Source organism: Muntiacus reevesi, chromosome 5 (assembly GCF_963930625.1).
Source record: "Muntiacus reevesi chromosome 5, mMunRee1.1, whole genome shotgun sequence".
NCBI classification, from domain to species: domain Eukaryota; kingdom Metazoa; phylum Chordata; class Mammalia; order Artiodactyla; family Cervidae; genus Muntiacus; species Muntiacus reevesi.
The window spans coordinates 41544157-41564280 of record NC_089253.1 but is presented as its reverse complement, the minus strand read 5'-3'; the positions used below and the strand labels follow the sequence as shown (position 1 = coordinate 41564280).

General features: G+C 61.7%; 2 protein-coding genes across 9 annotated transcripts; one reads left to right on the top strand and one right to left on the bottom strand.

Moving 5' to 3' along the window:
* The first annotated feature begins 1018 nt into the window (after positions 1-1018).
* KCNK7 (potassium two pore domain channel subfamily K member 7) lies at positions 1019-3781 on the top strand. Its single transcript, XM_065937738.1, has 3 exons — positions 1019-1337; positions 2810-3208; positions 3429-3781. The coding sequence occupies exons 1-3, from the start codon at positions 1019-1021 to the stop codon at positions 3632-3634; spliced, it is 924 nt and encodes a 307-aa protein (XP_065793810.1). The 3' UTR covers positions 3635-3781.
* Positions 3782-3824: 43 nt separating this feature from the next.
* EHBP1L1 (EH domain binding protein 1 like 1) lies at positions 3825-19964 on the bottom strand. Of its 8 annotated transcripts, XM_065937733.1 has the most exons (21): positions 19583-19964; positions 17204-17261; positions 16901-16996; positions 16499-16552; positions 16242-16420; positions 16021-16163; positions 15596-15631; positions 15434-15502; positions 15169-15331; positions 14251-14995; positions 12637-12819; positions 12018-12175; positions 11869-11917; positions 10816-11457; positions 6866-6935; positions 6689-6744; positions 6479-6602; positions 6077-6176; positions 4918-4991; positions 4721-4835; positions 3829-4557 (listed from the first exon to the last, which is right to left on the bottom strand). In XM_065937733.1, the coding sequence occupies exons 1-21, from the start codon at positions 19684-19686 to the stop codon at positions 4458-4460; spliced, it is 3318 nt and encodes a 1105-aa protein (XP_065793805.1). In that variant the 5' UTR covers positions 19687-19964; the 3' UTR covers positions 3829-4457. The 8 variants fall into 8 exon arrangements, with proteins under 8 accessions (XP_065793802.1, XP_065793801.1, XP_065793804.1 ...); XM_065937730.1 differs by having other exon boundaries at positions 3825-4557; positions 6479-6599; positions 12637-14995; XM_065937729.1 differs by having other exon boundaries at positions 3826-4557; positions 12637-14995.
* Between the last annotated feature and the right edge of the window lie 160 nt (positions 19965-20124).

Here is a 20124-nt window from a genome sequence, read left to right as displayed (position 1 = left end):
CACTCACGCTTCTCTTAAGAAGCCACAGGGGTTCTGCAGACCACCCCTTCCATGCCACACCTAGGGCAGGGGCCCCAGGGCTCATCCCCCAGTGGTTTGTGGGGGTCGTGGTTCAGTCTCCCTCTCCCCCTCCCCTTCGCACTCCCAGGCAGCCAGGTGTACTGTGACTCGTGTTCAGCAGGGCGGGGACTTGGGAGAGCACAAGAGTTTCTCAGGAGGATTGGGAATGGCGGGAGCCTCACCTCTCCAGGGCGCCCAGCGTCCTCCACACTTGTCCTGCCCGCCCTATCCCAAGTCCCACCATCCCTCTCCCATTCTGCTGCCCAGGCCACCACCTTCTCATCTGGGGTACCTACCACAGCCCTGTCCATAGGTCCCTATTTTTCTCACCACCCAACCTCCTTCCCACCTGGCCTGGCCTCTTCTCTTCCCCAGCTGAACTGTCGCTCCCCAGAGGAGCTTTTCAGGCAAAGTTCCCCTCCCCCAGAATGGATTCCCATCATCCAGGGCGTTTCCTTCAGGGAGTCTATGACAATGAGAACTTGCCCTGCCTTCTTGCTAACAGGTTTCTCCTGGGAAGGCCAGGAGGGCAGGGACCTGCCTCTGTCCTCTCCCCTAGTGTCCTCAGGATCTGGGGACCTGCTGACCAGTGAGTGGGGTCTGTGACTGGGTGAGCTCGTCCTTGCATGACCCACCACCATGGGAGGGGGAGCTAGTCGATCGCCTTGCCTTCCTCCCACCTGATCCTGACTTCCCACCTCTCAACCACCCAGCTCTGGGGACCTGGGTGGAAAACTTGTTGCCCCCAGAAATGGAGGAGTGACCCAGCTCCCTCCCAAACCTGAGCCGCAGCCTCACCCTCCTGGCCCCACTCACCCCAGTTCCATCCCAGGCTTCCTTCCCTCTCCAGCCACCCACGCAGCCCCTCCCCCCAGCCCCACCCTGCCCAGCCCCTCCCAGGTGCCTGTGGTGGAGAGTCGGCTCCCAGGGCACCTCTGACGGGCTCTGGTGGCATACCATGGGGGCTCTGAGGCCCTGGGCCCGATATGGGCTACTGGCTGTGGCCCACCTGCTGGCCCTGGGGCTTGGGGCCACAGTGCTCCAAGCCCTGGAGGGGCCTCCAGCCCTTCGGCTCCAGGCTAACCTCAGGGCCGAGCTGGCCACCTTCCAGGCAGAGTTCGGGGCCTGCCTGCCACCTGGGGCGCTGGAAGAGTTGCTGGGCACCGCCCTGGTAGCCCAGGCCCATGGGGTTTCCAGCCTGGGCAATGACTCTGAGGCCAGGAACTGGGATCTGCCCTCAGCCCTGCTCTTCACTGCCAGCCTCCTCACCACCACGGGTAAGACGGCCAGCGGCCCAGCAGGAAGGCGCTCTCGAGGCCGTCCCTACCTGGGGTCCCTGAGGGTGCAGCCCTCTCCCGGCCCCAAACTGCTAGACAGAACCCAGGCTTCCTTAGCCCTGTCATCAGGGCTGGGGCTCCCCCCACCAACACACCCCAACTGGTGCCTCAACTTCAGGTGCCAGGGGGCGTGGCCCCCTCAGCCCCACCCCCAGGCAGCTGTGAGACCCAGGGGAGGTGCCCAGACCCCACAGGCCTGAGGCAGAGACTGGGGAGCCTGTGCTGTGGGATGAATTCTTGGATGGAGGGAAACAGAGAGAACCCAGGGACCACCAACCCAGGAGGAGTGTGGGGGGAGGATGTTAGCTAATGAGACGTTAGCCCAGGCAAGAGGGCACAGAGACAGACACAAAGGAATTCCTGGCAGGAGAAACAAGTGTGAAGGCCCAGAGCCCAGGAAGTGGGGTGCTGGGGGTGGGAGTGCGGTGCTTGCCCTGTAAAGTGTGTGAAATTCATTTATTTATCTAGGCTGCACTGGGTCTTAGTTGCAACACCCAGGATCTTGGATCTTCATTCTGGTATCTTTAGTTGTGGCACGTGAGGTCCAGTTCCCTGACCAGGAATTGAGCCCGGCCCCCTGCATTGGGAGCACGGAGTCTTAGTCATCAGACCACCACTGAAGTCCTGAATATTTTTTTGAAGTCCATTTTCCACCTTCTTTTGGAGAAACTTGGAAACCTACTTGCGCTGAGCCAGAAGCTCCTGTTGGAGAACAGGGCCCGTCCTTGGGACAGCGTGTGTGCGTGCTCTCCAGCCCACCCCTGTCCCCACCACTCCCTTTTGGCTCACTTCTGACTCCAGGCATCTGCGTTTTACAGCCCTGGACCAGCTGATCCTGTTCCCCCGGCAGGCCCTGATCTTTCACCTCACCTGCCTTTGCACATACCTTTCCACCCCTGAAAAGCACGCTGCCTCTTTTGCAACCCTCCATGTCTGGTGTCTTGACTGATTTTCCTGCCTGCCTCCCATCTGAACCTGAGCAGACTCAGGTTCTAGCACAGGGCCTGGCACCCAGGGTAACTTGATATGCCTTTGGGGAATGAATGAAAGACTGGGTAACATTTCACCTGCTGAACTGGGAACTGTGGATCAAAGACAGTCTGAGGAATCTCTCAGGAGGTCAGGCTGCCTCAGGGTAGGATAGAAGCTCTCAGAATTACCCCAGCTACAAGAGGCCTAAGGGGGACTCTTCTCATCCTTTCATGTTCCAGAACATTAAAGAGTGACCCAGAGAGGTTCAGGGACTTGACCAAGACCCCCAGTGAGCGAGGGGAAGAGCCCACAAACGGGGCCTGAATAGTTCCGGCCGTGCCGGCCACCAGAGGGCAGCCTTCTGCAGGAGTGAGGCTCGGGGCAGTGGGCGCCAGCGACCCCACCCTGGTCCTCATTACCCACGGCTCTCTCCCCTCCAGGTTATGGCCACATGGCCCCGCTATCAGCTGGTGGAAAGGCCTTCTGTGTGGCCTACGCGGCCCTGGGGCTGCCTGCCTCCTTAGCCCTTGTGGCTGCCCTGCGCCACTGCCTGGCACCTCTGCTCAGCCGCCCCGGGGCCTGGGTAGCCACCCGCTGGCAGCTGACGCCGCCCAGGGCTGCGCTGCTGCAGGCAGCTGCACTGGGCCTGCTAGTGGTGGGTGTCTTCGTGCTGCTGCCAGCGCTGGTGCTGTGGGGTGTGCAGGGCGACTGCAGCCTGCTGGAGGCCATCTACTTCTGCTTCAGCTCCCTCAGCACCATCGGCCTGGGGGACCTGCTGCCGGGCCGCGGCAGTGGCCTGCACCCGGCGCTTTACCACCTCGGCCAGTTTGCGCTTCTGGGTGAGTCCAGCTGCTGAGGAGGATGGGGGGCGGGGGGAGGGCAGGAGGGAAGAGGAGCCTGAACTACAACTCCCATAAGCCCCCGGGGGAGGCTGAGCCTCAGTTTGGAAGGCCCCTGCCCCAGAGCATAGTGCAGTCTTAGTTGGCTGTGGGAAGAGAATTGTGTGGGTGGGAGGTGGGTGGGCGCATGAGAGCTGCCCTAGTAACCTCCCCTTCTCAGGTTACTTGCTCCTGGGGCTCCTGGCCATGCTGCTGACCGTGGAGACCTTCTCGGAGCTGCCCCAGGTCCGTACCATGGTGAAGTTCTTCGGGTCCAGCGGCCCTGTGAATGCTGAGGACGAAGGTGCCATTCTAGGCCAGGACGAACTGGCTCTGAGCACCATGCCACCCTCAGCGGCGGCCCCAGCAGAGGCCCCAGCCTGCTGACAGGTGTCAGTGATGGAGCTGCGCTCCTTTCAGGTGGAGAAGCCTGAGGAGGGAGCCCTGGGGAGTGGCTGGGGAAGCCTCCAGAGGAGGGAAGGGAAGGGGTGGCTGTGAGAACCTCGGGAAATAATGTGTTAATAAAAAAAAAAAAACCAGGCAACACAGCCGGCTGTTCTCCTCTCTTCTTTCGAAACGGGACTTCCCTACAGCCATCAACAACCCAAGCTCCATCATCCTTCAAAGGCAGAGGTCAGGCCTCTGGTCCCGCCTTGGCTGGCATCTAAAAACCTTCCCACTCTACACAGTCCCAGTGAGGATCGCAGACCGCCTTATCGGCCAAGGCCCCACCCCCTTCCGTCTATTGAAAGCCCGGGTCACCCTGAGAAAGCCCAGGAGCGCTGGCGTGGCCTTTTCCAACTTTATTGCTCGCGAGGAACAGGAAGGGGGGCGGGGTGTTGAGCGCGGCAGTTCACCAGCCGTCCCTCCCGCCCCCTGGAGCTCAACGGCCGGGTCCGGCCATCGGGAAGGGGCTCTGGGTGGGCACGCCTGGGACCCTCATTCCACCACGAACATACACGCACACTCACTCACATGGACTAATAAATACGGCCCGGACGGCGCGGCCGCCCAGCCTGCCGCCCTTGTCCGTCGGGGCCTGAAAGGCTGCGCTTTCTTTCCCAGTAAAGGATCACGGCGGCCCCTACTGGTCGCGCGCGCACCGGGGAGGGTCCGGTCCTCCCGAGCGCAGGCCCAAAGCGGCGATCCGGCGCGGTGGCGAGAAAGGCTGCGGTCCGAGCGGACCGAAGGCATCTGGGCCCCCGCGGTCTCAGCTCAGTACGCAGCGTTCGCGCCGGTTCAACTGCCGGCTCAGCTTGCGGCGCCGCTGCTCCAGGCCGCGCTCCAGGCGCTCATCCTCCTCCAGGGCGCTGGGAGGGAACGGGTTCCGGTCAGTCCCAGCGGCGTCGGGGTCCACACGCTGGCCGCCGCCCGGGGCCCAGAGCGAGCACTCCTCCTTGACCGCCCCCCCCCACCCCTCCCCAGCGCCTCCCTACCCCTCCCCAGCTTCCGGCGCATGCCGGCCTCACTCACGTCCGCTCCTTCTGGTCCAGGTCCCGGACCAGCTCGTCTCGCTGGTTCACCAGCGACACCAGCTCCTCCAGCAGGAGTTGCTCCCGGCGCTGCTGCGCAGCCGTTTTCAGCCAGTCTGTGGGCAGAGGAGGCTTAGGGTCAGGGGGCGCCAGCCCCTGCCCCGTCCTGGTCCCCGGTCCCACGGCCACATCTCCCACCTTCAATGGCCAGCATCGCCCGTAGCTCCCGGCTCAGCAGCTCAAATCTCCGCTCCAAGTCCTGCTCTTCGATGCTGGGGGTGGGGTGCCAGGTCAGGGAAAGGGGAATGGCCGGGAGTGTCCAGGGTTCCGACCACTCCCTGGCCCTCACCCCACCTCACCATCAGTTCCCACAGACTCCATAGGCAGGCAGAGCTATACCCCAGTCCCCGCTTGTAATTCTCTCTTTTGTTTCATGTTTTTTTTTTTAAGCGGCATATAGGATCTTCGTTCCCCCACCAGGGATATGGAACCTGCACACCTTGCAGTGGAAGCAGGGAGTCTTAACCACTGGATAGCAAGGGAAGTACCTCTTCTGTTTCAACTGTTCCCCAACATATAGTCTCCTCCCCCCACCCGACCCCTTTTTCAAAAGTAAGAAACAACCCAGGATTGTTTGGATGAATATTATTCATAAATGGCAAATATTAGACTAAAATTTATTCTGAAAAATGACCCAAGATGCAAAAAGGAGGCAAAACCACCTTCACCATGCAGGACTATAAAGGCAATGATGCCCGGGGAATTGCTTCTGACCCCACTCAGGAACCCAGCTCAGCTGTCTCTAGGGCTCAGTGTTCCTCACTGTAAAGGAACGGGGTCAAACTGGGGCGCTCACCACTGACCTGCCACAGTTTTCTTTGGGCCTCGATTTTCTCATTCATAAAAATAGTACCAATTTAAGAAGTATACACTTTACACCGGAAGTTATGAAAAAAAATTGAGATGGCTGAGCAATTTCTCAAAAAAAAAAAAGGAAGGAAAGAAACCGCAACTTTGTAGAAAGAAAAAAGCAGTAAAGAGTTCTAATCAAGGTGGTTAAGTTTGCATTTGCTCTGCCCAGGTGGTACTAGTGGTGAAAAAAAGCCCTCCTGCCAATGCAGGAGACATAAGAAACATGGGTTCACTCCCTGGATCAGGAAGAACCCCTGGGGCAGGGCATGGCAACCCACTCCAGTATTCCTGCCCGGAGAATCCCATAGACAGAGGAGCCTGGCAGGCTACAGTCCATGGGGTCGAAAAGAGTCAAAGATGACTGAAGCAACTTAGCACGCAGACACTGCTCTGCCAGCCCTGGGTGGGCAGAGGCAAGGCCTGAATGGGGAGGACCAGCACTCACAGCAGCTGCAGCTGGTCCTGCCTGCGGATGAGAGCGTTCTTCTTGTTGACCAGAGTGAACCACTCCTGGATCAGTACCTCCTCCTGCAGCCTGTTGGTACCTGAATCAGGCCAGGACAGTCACCAGGCCAGCCCCTGACCCCTATGTCAGGAGCAGGAACTGATGGTGGCAGGGGGTGGGGTGGGGGGTGGGGGCGTGGTTTCCCTTGAGTATCCCAGAAACCAGAGCTGTGTGCCTCCAGCAAGCTGCTTCCGGGCTGCAGGCCTCAGCGTTCCCAGCGGTAAATGGGGATGGTGACCCCAGCCTCCATCCTCCCGACTCCTCCCAGGGTCAGAAAGAGCTGCAGAGCGGGCCAGATGCGGTGGCATGTGCTGGCGAGTGGACTCAGGACGCCCGTCCCACCTGACTCCATGAGGCTCCTTAGCTGCTTCTCCACCTCGGCTGCCCGCCCGTCTATCTGCCTCTGTTCCTGTTCCAAGGCCTGAAGCTCCGCGCACACGTACTGACTTGTGTCCTGGAACCGTTGCTGGGGTGCAAGGGACAGGGTGGGTTTGGCCCAGGCCCCGCCTAGGAAGCCCACCCATCAGCTCCTCCCACTTCAGCCCTCCTTACCAGCCCAGCATCCTCCCCTGGGCTTGGGGGCGGTTCTTCCAACGGAGGTGTCCCACCTGCGGACAGAGACCAGGCTGAGGGACCCCCCAACTGACATCTGCCCCCAGAGGGGCCCCAGCTCAGGATCTGTGAGCCGGCTGAGTTGAGCTGAGTCACCACCCCTTCAAAGCTACTCACCGGAGGGCTGCTGTGGGGCTGAGGCTGCAGGAAGGCCAGGGGCAGGGCTGGGGTCAGGGCGCGCGCCTTCCTGTGGAGGAAGAGGCCGGTAAGGGCTTGGAGGGGCTCCCCTGACAGCAGGCCCAGGGGCCAGCCAGAGCCCCACTCACATGGGGAGGAGGGGCCTCCCTGCCCCAGCAGCTTTTCAGTCCAGCCCACAAGAACCCCACCTCCACCCCTTCTGGAGAACCGCTTCCTAGAGAAGGCCGTGGCCTTCACCACCCCGGGCCCTGTGGTCGGGCCAGTCCACGCCCGCTGGCCAAGCCTCACAGTCCCCATTCCTGGGGCCCCACAGGGCTTTTGTGAGTCGGAGGTGAAAGGCTGTGAGGGGTCCAGCTGGGGCCTCTCCTGAGAGCTGTCTCAGGCCTCCTCAGACTCCGTCACCTATCGCCAGCCTCTCCGATCATGGCCGGGCCCCACACAGGGACACTGAGCTGAGGCGAACGTGGCCATCATGAGCCAGCGCCTCCATCTCCTGGCCAAAAGGGGGCCGCCCTCCCGCCTTCTCAATCCCCACACCTGAAGGATGTGTCACATGACCGTCAGAACAGAACAGGCGGCGGGACCGCCGATTTTAGCCGGGAAGGGCAGCTGGCCCCTCAGGTGCCCTGCTCCAACAACTTGCTGGCACTGGCAGCCTTTGAGGCCCCAAACTTTCAGCTCAGCTGATAGCCTGGCCCCCTCGAGGGTTCCTGCTCTGGCCACCTTTCCAAGTCACAAGGTGAGGAGAAAGCGCTGAGCCCCCCACCGTCCACCCTACCCGGCACCTCTCTGAGACGCAGCCCTGAAAGTGCCCTGCTCAGGGGCCACCCTCTCTGGTCTGGGCAGGTGGCAGCCTCTTTACCAGCTGCCCCCTCCCCGCCACACGTCCTGCCTGCTGACTTTACTCTCAGGCCACAACCGAGGCGGGGGGGGGTCTCCCTAAACCTTCACCCCGAGAGTGTCACTCTCCTCACTCGCCTTCTCAGCCCCCAGTCTTGCTGCCAAGGCCTGTTGGCAGTTCCAACATTAACTCCTACTGCCCTGAACCCCATCCAGACGCCACCCTCTGGCCCCAGTGGTGAACTTTCGCTTCCCCAAATCGTTTCCTCAGCCTGGAGCAGCCTCTCTCTCGGGCCGCTAGACGTCAACTCGCCCTTCATGACCCAGCTCAGCCCCACCTCCTCCAGAGGCTCCTTCACCCAGCCTTCTTCCTCCCTCCCTGACTTTCATGCCTCCTGAAGCCTCCTCAATCCTCACCACGGCCCCCAGAGCCTCTCCCATTACAGCTCCTACCCCACTCCCACCCCGCCATGACTGCTGGCTACTCCCGTCTCCTTAGGCAGAGGCAGCCCCTGCAGACAGGCTGGGGTCCAGAGGACACACTCAGGGCGCACCGCGTTAACAGTAATGGCAGGATGTTCATCAAGCGTCTGTCGGTGTGTTGGATGCTGTGGGTGCCCTGACTCATTTCATCTTCCCAACTGCACTGTGAGGCAGGGACCCTTACCTTCCCCATTTTACAGATGAGGAAACTGAGGGTCAGAGATGACACTCAAACAGGGCCTGGCTTGGGCCCCACTGTCTAATCCAACAGTCTGTTCCCACGTTTGGCCACCAATTTGCTGTCTGCCTCTGGGCCAGTCATACCCACTGGGCCTGTTTGTGTCCTTGTACATAGAGGACATACAAGCCCCAGGGGGGTTGCAGGGCTCCAGACAGGCATGTGAGGAAAAAACACAGTTCCCCTTTTTTTTTTTTGACAACGCCCTGCAGTGGTCCCTCAAAACCACTTTGCAAAAAAAACTTTCATGTCTTTGCTTCTTATCCTCAGGAAAAGAGCGCAGAGAGGTGGCTTGTCCAAGGTCATGCAGCCAGTGCATACTGCTGGGCCCAGCAGAGGGCACCATTTGGGAATTCTGTCTCATGGAACTGGGGGTTCACACCCAGGACCGACTCCCTTTACACTCACATCCCTGAGCCAGGACATTCCTACTTGCAAAACGGGGTAAACGTTTCTCCCCCAGAAGGAGCACTGTAGGAGTCGGTGAGGAGTTGATGAGGGGTTGTGGAGGCGGGGCAGGCCAGGCAGGAAGCAAGTGCTCAACCAACAGGGGAGGCAGAGGCGGGAAAGTGGAGAAACCCCAACCTCAGCAGCAACTGAGCTTACTCACAGCTGCTCTGATGGGAATTCCAACACTTCCTCACATCTGACCCAAATTCCCCTTTCTACAGTCTCCTGTGTGGCCCCCTCCTCCAGGAAGCACTCGGGCCTCCTGGCTTCAGCCTCGCCCCAGCTTCAAGCTGCCTGACTTCATCCTATCCAGGGGCCCTACCTCCTCCACAGCATGCACGGGTGGGGGGTGGGCGTGGCCAAGAAGGAAGAGGGCCCTCACAGCTCTGTGGGTCAAATATCTCCCGTGGGACAAGGGCTGGAGGGGGGCCTGGCTTAGAAGACCAGACACTGGGACCTGGGCCCAGAAAAATCAAGCTTTCCTTTTTTCTTTTTCCTCTGCTCATGATGTGTATTTTAATAAGAATAATTGTGTCCAAATACAACAGGAGTTTTTCATCTCTCAAGTACAATGTAACAGAGCCTTCCCTTTTAAGACATAAAGAGCCATTGACACATATTGAGGGGGCTTTGGCCACAGGCCAACACAGCCCAGGATAGCTGTCCAGCACAGCTCCTCTGGGTGTCTCTGACGCTCTCCCTGTTTCTCATTCATAGGGTCAATGCTGCACCTCCAACCCCACACTCAGGGCTCCTGCTCTCCAGGCCAGCCTCATCACTGCCCACGGGAGGTGACCTTACAGGAGGTGATCTTACGGGAGGTGATCGGCAGTTCCCTAAGTAAGACCCAAGCTTTCCTGTGATCGCATGTTTACTTGTGAGGTCCCACCTCTTGAGAACCACCCCTCAGATTCTTCATCTGGGAAAAGCTGCCCGTTTTATTAGCCTGGCTTAAGTGGCTGCATCTTCCGAAAAGCCTTTCCCAGTTTGTTCCCTCTTTTCCTGAGAACTCAGGGGTCATCCCTGGGCAGCTGAACACTTGAAGCAGCCTGACAGAGCTGCCCCCGCTGTCCAGGATAGTGCTGCTGGAGAGTCCAGGCCTGGACTTCGGCAGCTGTGGGTCCTTGAGCAAACCCTTGACCCTTATGGAACAGTCTCCCTTTTAGTGTAGTGGCCACAAGACTCCCTAGTGGCTCAGTTGGTAAAGAATCGGCCTGCAAGGCAGAAGACCCGGGTTCCATCCCCGAGTTGAGAAGATTCCCCTGGAGAAGGGAATGGCAACCCACTCCAGTTATCTTGCCTGGGAAATCTCATGGACAGAGAAGTCTGGTGGGCTACAGTCCATGGGGTAACAAAGAGTCGAACACAACTGAGCAACTAAACCACTGCCACAAGACACCCTGGGAGGCTGACCTGAGACCTGCAAGGGATGGGGGGACATGGGCACCCACCAGGGTCTCCCATCTCCCAATTTTCCCTCATTGGAATAGACTAGGAAACTGGTCTCCAGCGTCTGGGGTTAAAGATTCAAGTCAGAGAGTCTTGGAGCCGGGAGGCCCTGGAGAGCTCCTTTGAGTACAGAAACCCTGCTCCCAGCTTCCAGGGAGGTGGTGGGCACCTCCAGCCAAAGAAATGCCCCAGCCCACTTAACAGTTGATGAAGAGCCTGAGCTGAGTGCTGACTCCCGGAGCCTTCTGGGAACTTCCTATTACAGCCTGACTACCCTGAGTGCCATCCCAAGGCTGGCAGCAAGTCAGCGGCTCCGGGCCGGGCGGGCCGTGGGCACTGGCGCCCCTGCTGAGGAGCTCGAAGGAGACTCCTCCGTGGCACCGGTGCCTCGGCGTCCAGCAGAGGCCGGTCGCCCCTCACCCCTGCGCCGCCTCGCTCACCCGACCCCGCGCCGCGGGAGGGCACTCACCGCCGCCGCTCCCGCCGCTCCCGAGTCGGGCTCGTCCCCGGAGAAGGAGCTGCTGTTCCGGAGCCGCGAGCGCCTCTTCTTCAGCAGGTCGGCGTCGCGCACGTGCGAGAAGGAGCCGTGTGCGCGGGGCGGAGGCACCGGCCCGGCCTCCGCGTTGACCGACGGCCGCCGCAGCCTCACGCCGCCCGCGGCGCCCGGCGCCCCCACCCCGTTCACCAGTCCCTCTGCCGGGGGCACGGGCGCCCGGGCTCCGGGGCCGTCGGCCGGGGCCTCGGCGGAGCGCGCCTCCTGGGCGGCTACGGCCCCGCGGTCCTTGGTGGCCGCCTCAGGGGCCGCCCCGTCCACGCGGGTCGCGGCCTCCTGGGGCTGCTGGGGCGCCTCGGCCCGGTGCTCGCGCAGCCGCTGCGCCAGGCCCCCGGTGTCCAGGTCGTCGGGGGGGCTCGGCTGGGCGCTGGCCACGCGGTACGTGCCCGCGCCGCCGCCGCCCTCCAGCTGCACCAGCTGCAGCTCCTGCCCCGTGCAGAAGGCGCGGATCTGGCACAGGTACGTCATGACAATCAGCTTGTCAGGCACCGACAGCAGCACCATGTCCGCCGGCTCCAGCAGCCGCGACACGCCCAGGGCCGCGAAGCCATCGAAGGCCTAGGGAGCATGCAGGAGGGTTACCCAGCGACGCGGCCGCCCCGCCCCGGCCCGCCGCGGGGGTCCCGGGGACTGGCACGCCCGGCTTTGCCCGCAGCGCCCTCGCCCTCCTATTGGGAGAAATCTAGCAACAGGATCCGCCCCCGTGTTACCCAGCAACAGCACACCAAAAGGGTGGTTTCAGGGAAAACCATCTGGTGGAAATATGCTTAAAAAAAAAACATAACTAAACTCAGGAAAACGAACAGTTTAAAAACCAAAAGGGTAATAAGTGGCAGAACTCCCAAAAGCCAGTGCTGGGGCCCTGAAGCCCACAGATTACTCTCCTACACACAGAGGAGGATCCCAGATCTCAGCTTAGGCCTGGCCAGACCCTCCTTCCCTCCAAGCACCAGCCCTGCCCCTTCTCACCTGCTTGTTGTTCTGTTTGATGTTCAGGGGGTCAAGGGAGGCAAAGTCTCTGCAGGGAGAGCGCTGATCAGAGGCTGGATTCCCTCCACCCTCCCCTCCTCCGCAGGCTTCCCCATTCACTGCCCCCCCCCCCCACTCCGGCCGCTCACATCTTGTCTGGGTAGAATCGGTGCAGGATGGCACAGAAGGCCAAACCGTTGCGCCAGGACGTGGTGAAGTTGGTGATGCGCACGCCGCGGTAGCCGGCGGTGACTTCCTGGCACCACTCTAGCAGGGACTGGCTGAAGCTGACCTGGGCAGGTGGTGCCTGGGGACACAAGGATGGGCTCAGGGAATGTGGACGTGGGACCTGCCCCCTCTGTCCCTTGGGCACAAAACAGCTCCAGCTCTGGGTCTGCAGGAGTCACCACACACCACTGACCAGGGCTTTAGCATCAGGCAAAGAGGTTTCCAGCTCCAGGGTTATCTATCAAGGTCACCTAATGGGTCAGTGGCCCCCAGGCAAGAACAGAAGTCACGAGCAGCCACACCTCCAGGTCAACCCAGAAGATCAGCTTTGGTGGGGGGTTCCTACTCCATGCAGCCCAGGGGAGACAGGGTGGGGGAGCCAGGGCATCCTGAGATGGGAGGGGGCAAGGGGCTCCTGGAAGCTGAGCCCCTGTCCCACCCCACCCCAGTCGGCCAGGTGGGTCCATGCAGAGCCGCCGTTCGCTCAGCCCAGGTTAGTGGGAAGCAGCAGACTGGGCCCTCGGCGGCCCCCATCCCTACCTGGCTGCCCGGCAGCCTCCTGTCCTCTTCAGGCTCCTCTGGGGAAGAGGCCCCGGAGGGCCTGGACACCCCAGCCCCTGCCCCACTGGCCACCTGCACCTCCATCAGGCTGGCCTCTGGGAGGTTTCCCTCAGCTTCTTTTCCCTTCTCGGCTCCTGAGACCCCAGCCTCTGCTTCCTGGGCCTCAAAAATACCAGATGGGTTCTCTGAAGCCCCTGAAACTTCCATCTCTCCTTCCTTGGCCCCCCAAACCCCAGACTTGGCCTCTGAAACTCCCCAATTCCCAGTCTCCACCTCCTGGCCCCTTGAAACTGTAGTTTCTGCCTCTGCTCCCTGGGATCCTAAAACTTCATGCTTTATGACTGGGACCCCTACAGCCTCATATTTGAGGGTCTCCCCAGGTCCAGTCTCTGCCTCCTGGACCCCAGAAGTCCGAGCTTTTCCCTTCTCAGCCTCTAAAACTGTAGTTCCTGTCTGTTGACTCCCTAGTGCCTCAGCCTCTGCCATTCCCGCTTCTGACCCCGAGGACCCTGAATCTCCCACCTCTGTCTCCTGAGTCCCCAGTGTCTCAGTCCCCATCTCTGGGGCCCCTGAGCCCCCTACCTCTGTCTCCTGGGTCCTCAGGGTCTCAGTCTCCATCTCTGGGGCCCCTGAGCCCCCTACCTCTGTCTCCTGGGTCGTCAGGGTCTCAGTCTCCATCTCTGGGGCCCCTGAGCCCCCTACCTCTGTCTCCTGGGTCCTCAGGGTCTCAGTCTCCATCTCTGGGGCCCCTGAGCCCCCTACCTCTGTCTCCTGGGTCCTCAGGGTCTCAGTCTCCATCTCTGGGGCCCCTGAGCCCCCTACCTCTGTCTCCTGAGTCCCCAATGTCTCAGTCTCCATCTCTGGGGCCCCTGAGCCCCCTACCTCTGTCTCCTGGGTCCTCAGGGTCTCAGTCTCCATCTCTGGGGCCCTTGAACTCCCAGCTTCGATCTCCTGAATCTCCAGTATCTCAGCTTCTGCTACCTCAGTCTCTGTCCCTGGGACACCTGAACCCCCTACCTCTGTCTCCTGGCTCCCTGTTATCTTGGATTTTATCTCTGAGACCCCTGAACACCCCCCTTCTGCGTCCTGGGCCCCAAGTATTTCAGACTCTGCTATCTCAGCTTCTCTTCTCAGTATCCCTGAGCACCCAGATATCTCCTGGGTCCCTAATATCTCAGTTTCCAACATCCTAGTCTTTGTCCCCAGAACTCCTGAACCCCCAGCCTCTGTTTCCTGGGTCCCCAATGCCTTACACTCTGCCATCCCACCCTCTGTCCCTGAGGCCCCTGAAATGCTTACCCCTGTTTTCTGGGTCCCTAGATCCTCAGACCCTGCCATCTCAGCAGCCTCTGACTCCAGGACCCCCAATCTCACTGCCTCTGTCTCCTGGGTCCCCAATGTCTTCGCTTCTGCTGCCTCAGACACTATCTCTGGGGACCCTGAGATCTCCTGGGTCCCCAATAACTCTGACTCTGCCACCCCAGTCTCTGTTCCCAGGACCCTCGAATCCCCAGTTTCTACCTCCCAGACCCTCAGATCCCTGGATACCACCCCTTGTTCAGCTGCTGGTGGGGCCCCCTGGTACCGGCTCACCTGGGGCCCAGCGCTTGCTGCTCCAGCAGAGGGTCCCTGCTCCAGGCCTGTCCCCCCAACACCAGGGTCTCTGCCCCTCACCTCTGCACACTCTCTCTCCTGGCCTGCAGCAGCCCTGGCCGCCTTGAGGTCACCCAGATGCCCAGAATGCCCTGCAGGCTCTGCTGGCATTGGGCTCAGGACTGTGGGAGCTCCATCCCTGGTCTTGACCCCCGTCCTCCCCTGAGAGCCCCTTGGAGGAGCCTCGGGAGTCCCCTTGAATCTTGCCTCAGATGTCACCTCTGTGGGCTCTGGTCCGTTAGTGTCCACAGGCTTCACCTTTGACCTCTGCTCTGCATCCACGTGACCGATTTCTAAACTCTCTTCAGCCTCCCCAGCTCTGACCGCTGACCTCTTATTGTTCACCTCTCTGACTCCTGACCCAGGCTCAGTGTTCACCCCACTAGCCTCTGCCCTGTCTCCAGTGCCCCCCTCCTCAGCCTTGGGTTTCTGCCCTTCCAAAGAGTTGCTGGAGTCTCTGTTCTCAATGCCTGGGCCCAGCCCAGCTCCCTGGGCCTCTGTCCCTTCCTGAGGGCTTGCCCAAGCCTGGGTCTCCACAGCAGAATCCACTCCTGCTGGGGGAGCCCCGGAGGCTTTGGGGGCCTCATCCTCTCCTTGGTGGACTGGGGGCCAGGGGGCATCAGAGCCTTTCCGGAGCCTAGGGGCCGGAGTGGGGACCACGTCCTGGCCTGGCTGTCTTGAGGACCTGAGGAGAGAGCAGAAAAGAATGCACTGCAAGAGCTCATTTGTCACCCCTCCCCTCAGCCCCCCTCCCCACCTGTCAGACTCCTGGGACCCTGGAAAGGCAGGTTGGCGCGGGGTGTACAACTTCTGAAGAGCAGATGGGGGAGAGGGGCTGGAGCTGATTCCAAAACTCACCTTGTCTCCGGCGGGGTTCCGGGGGGCCTTGGGGCCTTGAGCCCCACCTGGCCCCCTGCTACAGTAGCTGGTTCTGAGCCCTGGCCCCGGGAGGCCCTGGCTGGGGGCGCAGGGGCACTCACAGGGGCTGGGCTGGTATCCTCAGCACTAGAAGGGCTGGCAGCTGCAGGGAGGAGGAAGGGAGAGGATGCTGAGGCCTGGGACCTGGGACCGGAAGTCACAGCCCTCCACCCTGGGCCTACCCCAACCCCAGCCTGGGCCTCACCTGCCTGCCGGGGCTGCAATCGGCCCTCTTCCTCCTCCTCACAAAGTGTCTTCAGCTCCCGAGGGGTCTCTGGGGGTAGGGTGTTGGGGACAAGGTCAGCGCCAGGAAGGGCCCTGCAGGTCTTACCCTCCCCTCTTCCCCCAACTAGAATGCTGGGCCTACCTGGAAAATGCCCCAGCCTCAGGGCACCGCCCCGGCCTAGGAGAAGAGACAGGCCCACAGATGCAGAGAAAAAGAGAGAGAGATGGACAGACGAAAAAAAAGCCTTAACAAGCAAAAGAGAGGGACGAGGTTGTATGGTGAACGGTGGCGAGCCCAGGCTGCAGCCCCCTCTGTGCTTTTGGCCCAGCTGTCTCCGGGCAGGTTTGTGGGCAGGTGCACACCCAGGTCGAGGAGAGGGTCGGGGGCACGGGGGGGGCCACTGGGAACCCAACTTGCAGGACACTCAGGGCTGCTGGGCAGGCTGGGAGCCCTGGCAGCAGTGAGCTCCCTCCACTGACCCTGCCCCAAAACAGCAAGAGGATTTTTGGCCTGGGTGATCCCCACCTCCGCGTCTTGGTGATCTCAACCTCCAGCTGGCTGCCCACCTGGCTGGGGGCCACGTGCCCGCGCCTCCAGGACCCCTGGACCATTGGTCTCCTCTTCGTCACTCTCGGCAAAGTCATCCAAGTTGCCCACGTCGCTAGGTTTCATGCTCATGAGGCTCGCAAGGCTCTGCATGTCATCATCCCTGTGGATTGGAGACCAGGGGTGAGGGCTGGCATCAGAGGTTGTGGACTAGGACCCAGGAGGGCGGGCAGGCACTCACGTGGCGCGGCCCTCCCGCAGCAGCACCCCGGACAGAGTGAGGCTTAGCTCGGCCTGTACCACCTTCACTGACTTGGGCTTCAGCCGCAGCCGCAGCGGGACCTGGGTAGGCACGGGCCCCGCGTGGCGGGCCAGGTCCACCTCGGCCGTGGCCAGCACCTTCCGCTGCCCCTTGGACTCCTGGGGGCAGGGGAAGGAGCATCAGTGCTGCCCCGGAGTCCCCGAGACCCCAGGCTCCCGCCCACCCTGGCCACTCACATTTTCAATGATGAACGTCCACTCTTTGGCCTCATACTGATCCACGTGGGGGTCCTGGGGAAGAGGGGCACCAGTGAGCACAGGGGCTGCCGGGTTGGGGACAGGGCAGGGAGGACAGCCTGCGTTCAGGAGGTGTTTGTTTGGGGCTTTCGGCCAGGCTGGTCCCTCCTGGCAGGTATGCTCCCCAGTTGCTCCTGATCCTAGCTTTCCCTCATGTGGCGGGTAAATGCCACCTCCTCCAAGGAGACTTCCTGGGCCACTCAGGGTGAGTAGGCCCCCTGCCATGATTCTTGGTCTCACCCCTCTGTTCTTTTCTATTTGGATGGATAACCCACCTCCCATGGGCCATGGGGTTGCAATTCCCGCTCATTGCCCTTCTGCACAGGAGGGGTGGAGACTCACCCGGTAGAGGGTCACAGAGATGTCCACATTCTCAGGTACCATCCACACCACGGTGCCCCGGTATGGGTTCTGGATGCCTGGCTGCCAGCTGTGGGCCTACAAGGAGCCGTCTGAGTCCTCCCTCCATCCTAACGCTCCCCCTCATGCCTTGTCCTCATCTCCAGCCTTGACCCCATCTTTTCCTCTCTTTGATGGATTCTGATCTGAACCCGACTCCAGTCCCCCAACAGCCCTAGGCCAGGCGCCCCACCCCCCCAAATGGCCCCACCCCCAATCAGGACCCCCAGTTGACATCCTCCCCACCTTGGAGCAGATCCGTCGGTTCCGCCGGGTCCACACTACCACCAGCTTATCCGGTTGCCTGGGAGGCAAGGGGCAGGGGAGAGGGGGCCACTCAGTCAGGCCCACCCAGCCTCTCCATCTCATCCACAGTCTTCCTTCTGCCCACATCCCCATCCCCCAGGACAAGGGCCGGACAGCCCCCTTATCTGGGGCCACAAGGAGCAGGGTGGGGCAGCTGAGGCAGGGTGAGGCCTGGGCCAGAGGGCAAAGGCCTGTGGGTTGACAAGGATTATGAAGAAAGTTATACGGAGAGACAAGCACACACAGGGACAAAGACAGCAACCCAACAAGGACCTGCAAGACACACAGACTCTGAGACAGCGGATAGTTGTAGAGTGCACGCTATAACCCCAGCCCACACCAAGGAGAGGCAAGACCCTGCTGGAGCAGGAAATGGGTCGTGTGAGGGTCTGGAGAAGGTAGGCTCCAGGCAGAGGGGATGGCAAGTGCCAGGGTCCGAGGATGGGGGTAGGTGTAGGGTCGGGTAGGGGGGCAGAGGCTGGGAAACAGAGAGGCATGGGGTCAGCTTGTCATTCGATACCCTCCCAGGACCTTCCATGCCCAGCCCTTCACTTTGCAGGGACCCCCATTCCCACAAGGGACATCAGGGAGGATGTCCAGAAGGTGACATCTACGCTGAACAGCATAAGCTGAGGCAGAGGCAAAGAGACGCGGGGAGATAGAGACAAAGCCAGAGGGGAGAGTCGCCAGGCACAGTGCCGGGCCTGGGAGGGAGGGGCCGAGTGCTGCCCAAGAGGGTGGCCGGCCGCTGGCCCGGCCCAGGTCCCCATGGCTCAGGGGTCATCAGGCAGAGGGGGCAACATAAGAGCCCTCCATGCCTGCGCCCAGTCCTATGCCAAGACGCTCAGGTTCACCCAGCTCACAGCCCCTCTGGAGGCCGAGCCAGGATACCTGGTTCTCTTGTCATCTTCTGGGGGATGCCGAGACCAGAGCGGTTAGGGGCCGGGCAAGGGCACACACCTGAGCCCAGAGCCCCTCCTGGACCCTACAGCGCAGGCGATGGCTAAGGGCAGCCATGGGGCCTTCCCAGAAAGGGGAAGCCGACTGTGGGAGCCTGGGGAGGGCGGGGCCTGGCCGGGCAGCCTGACTCAGGCGGGGCACACCCTCCTGGGGAGCTGTGACCTGGGCAGGGGCAACTTCCTAGCCGGGGCTCCAGGCAAGAAAGTCCGGAGGCCCTGCCTGCCCCCTGTGACTCAGACACGTTGACACTGCCCACACCCCCACCCAGCTCTCTGCGACCATGCCCAGGATCCCCCAGGTTTCACCCAGGATGCTGGGGCAGAAGGCAGAAGCCACAGGTCAGAGTTCAAGTCCCAGCCTGGTGCTGTGTTACCCCAGCCAGCTCCTGGGCCTTTCTGAATGGTGTGAACCAATCACCCTCTGGCTGGCCCGGTCAAGATCAGAGATATGACAACTGCCCAAGGGATCCCAGGCCTCCTGCTTACTCCCCTCCCTTTGGACCCTCTGGTCCCTTCCTGTCCCTCCTCTTGGGAGCCTAAATTTAGCCCCGCCTGGCGGGTGAGGCCCCCACAGCTGTGCTCTAATCCAGCCAAGAGAAGCTGACACCAGGGAGCACGTATATTTAGGGTGTGACGCAGGGGCCCGGGCAGCTGCGGGTGGGGGCGTGTGAATCAGATGCCCCCAGGCCCTTTGGTAGTCAGGTCAGGGTCCTGCATCCCCTGACACATCTCCCCTCACCCCACCACCTTGCCTTCTCCAGGCTCTCTCCTCTGGGACCCACAACCACCTAAACCCTCGGGCCCCTTTAAGCTGCTGCCTGCCTCCCTCCTCATCACACCCAGCGCTCAGTTTCCCCTTTTAAGGATATTATGGAGATGAGTCCAGCCGCCCAGGGCCCACTCCAGCTGAAGAGGCGGGTGGTTCCTCTGGTTCAACAAACAGGCAGGGGAGGGGGGGGCACCATCTTTGTTCTGAGCTGGACTGAGGTCATTGAGTTGGTTGTCCCAGGCCCTCCACCCACGGACCTGAAAACTTGCCCCCTTTTCTGATGCTCCACCTTGAACCACCCCTCTGGCTAGAAATATGAGGCCTTCCTTTTCCCAGCTCTGAAAGCAGCTGAGGAAAGTGTGGGCCCACACAGATCCTCAGGCCTGGATGTCCTGACCTCCACTCCCCAAAGGCTGCCCACAGCCCCCCAACTCTGGGGATCCCCCAGAGTTGCCAGGGCCCTTCTCTGTGTCTGGGTCCCCCGGGGAGTAGGCGGTCTCTTTGGCCACTGGACGGAGGTCAGGGTTCTCAGGCCCCCGGATGGGGTCCCAGCCAGTTTGGGGAGTCCCCCAAGGCTTCCCTCCCACTCACCATTTCTTGGTGCACTCCACCACCAGTTCGTGGTAACAGGCCACAAACTGGAATTTGGCGGCCCGCTTGCCCACGCGCTGCAAGCGCTTCCACACCGAGGTCATGGCCCCGCCGCCTCCGCCGCCCGCTCCTCAGACCCGGGACTCCCGCTAGTCCGCGACCGCTGGCCCGGCCCAGGTCCCCATGGCCTCCGGGATCCTATCCGCGCCGCCCGCCCCGTCCGTGCGGAGGGGTCCGAGGCGCGGGACCGGGGGCCACTCTTTCCGCCGCCGCCGCCGCGGGGGCCCGCCGGTGATCTGGCCGCCTCGGCGGGGTCGTCTGGGGCGCGTCGGGTCGCTGGAGCGCTGAGCGGCGAGCGCGCGGTTTCCTGGAGCCGCACCCCCGTCGGAAGGCGGGCGGGGCTCCGGCGGGAGGCGGGGGCCGGGGCGGGAGCGCGGGGGCGGGGCGGCCCGGCTTCCGGGGCCTCGCGCGGGAGGGAGAGCGGGGTCGAGGGGGACGCCTAGACCGCAGCGTCCGCCTGTTGCGAGCCGAGGCGGTGTGGA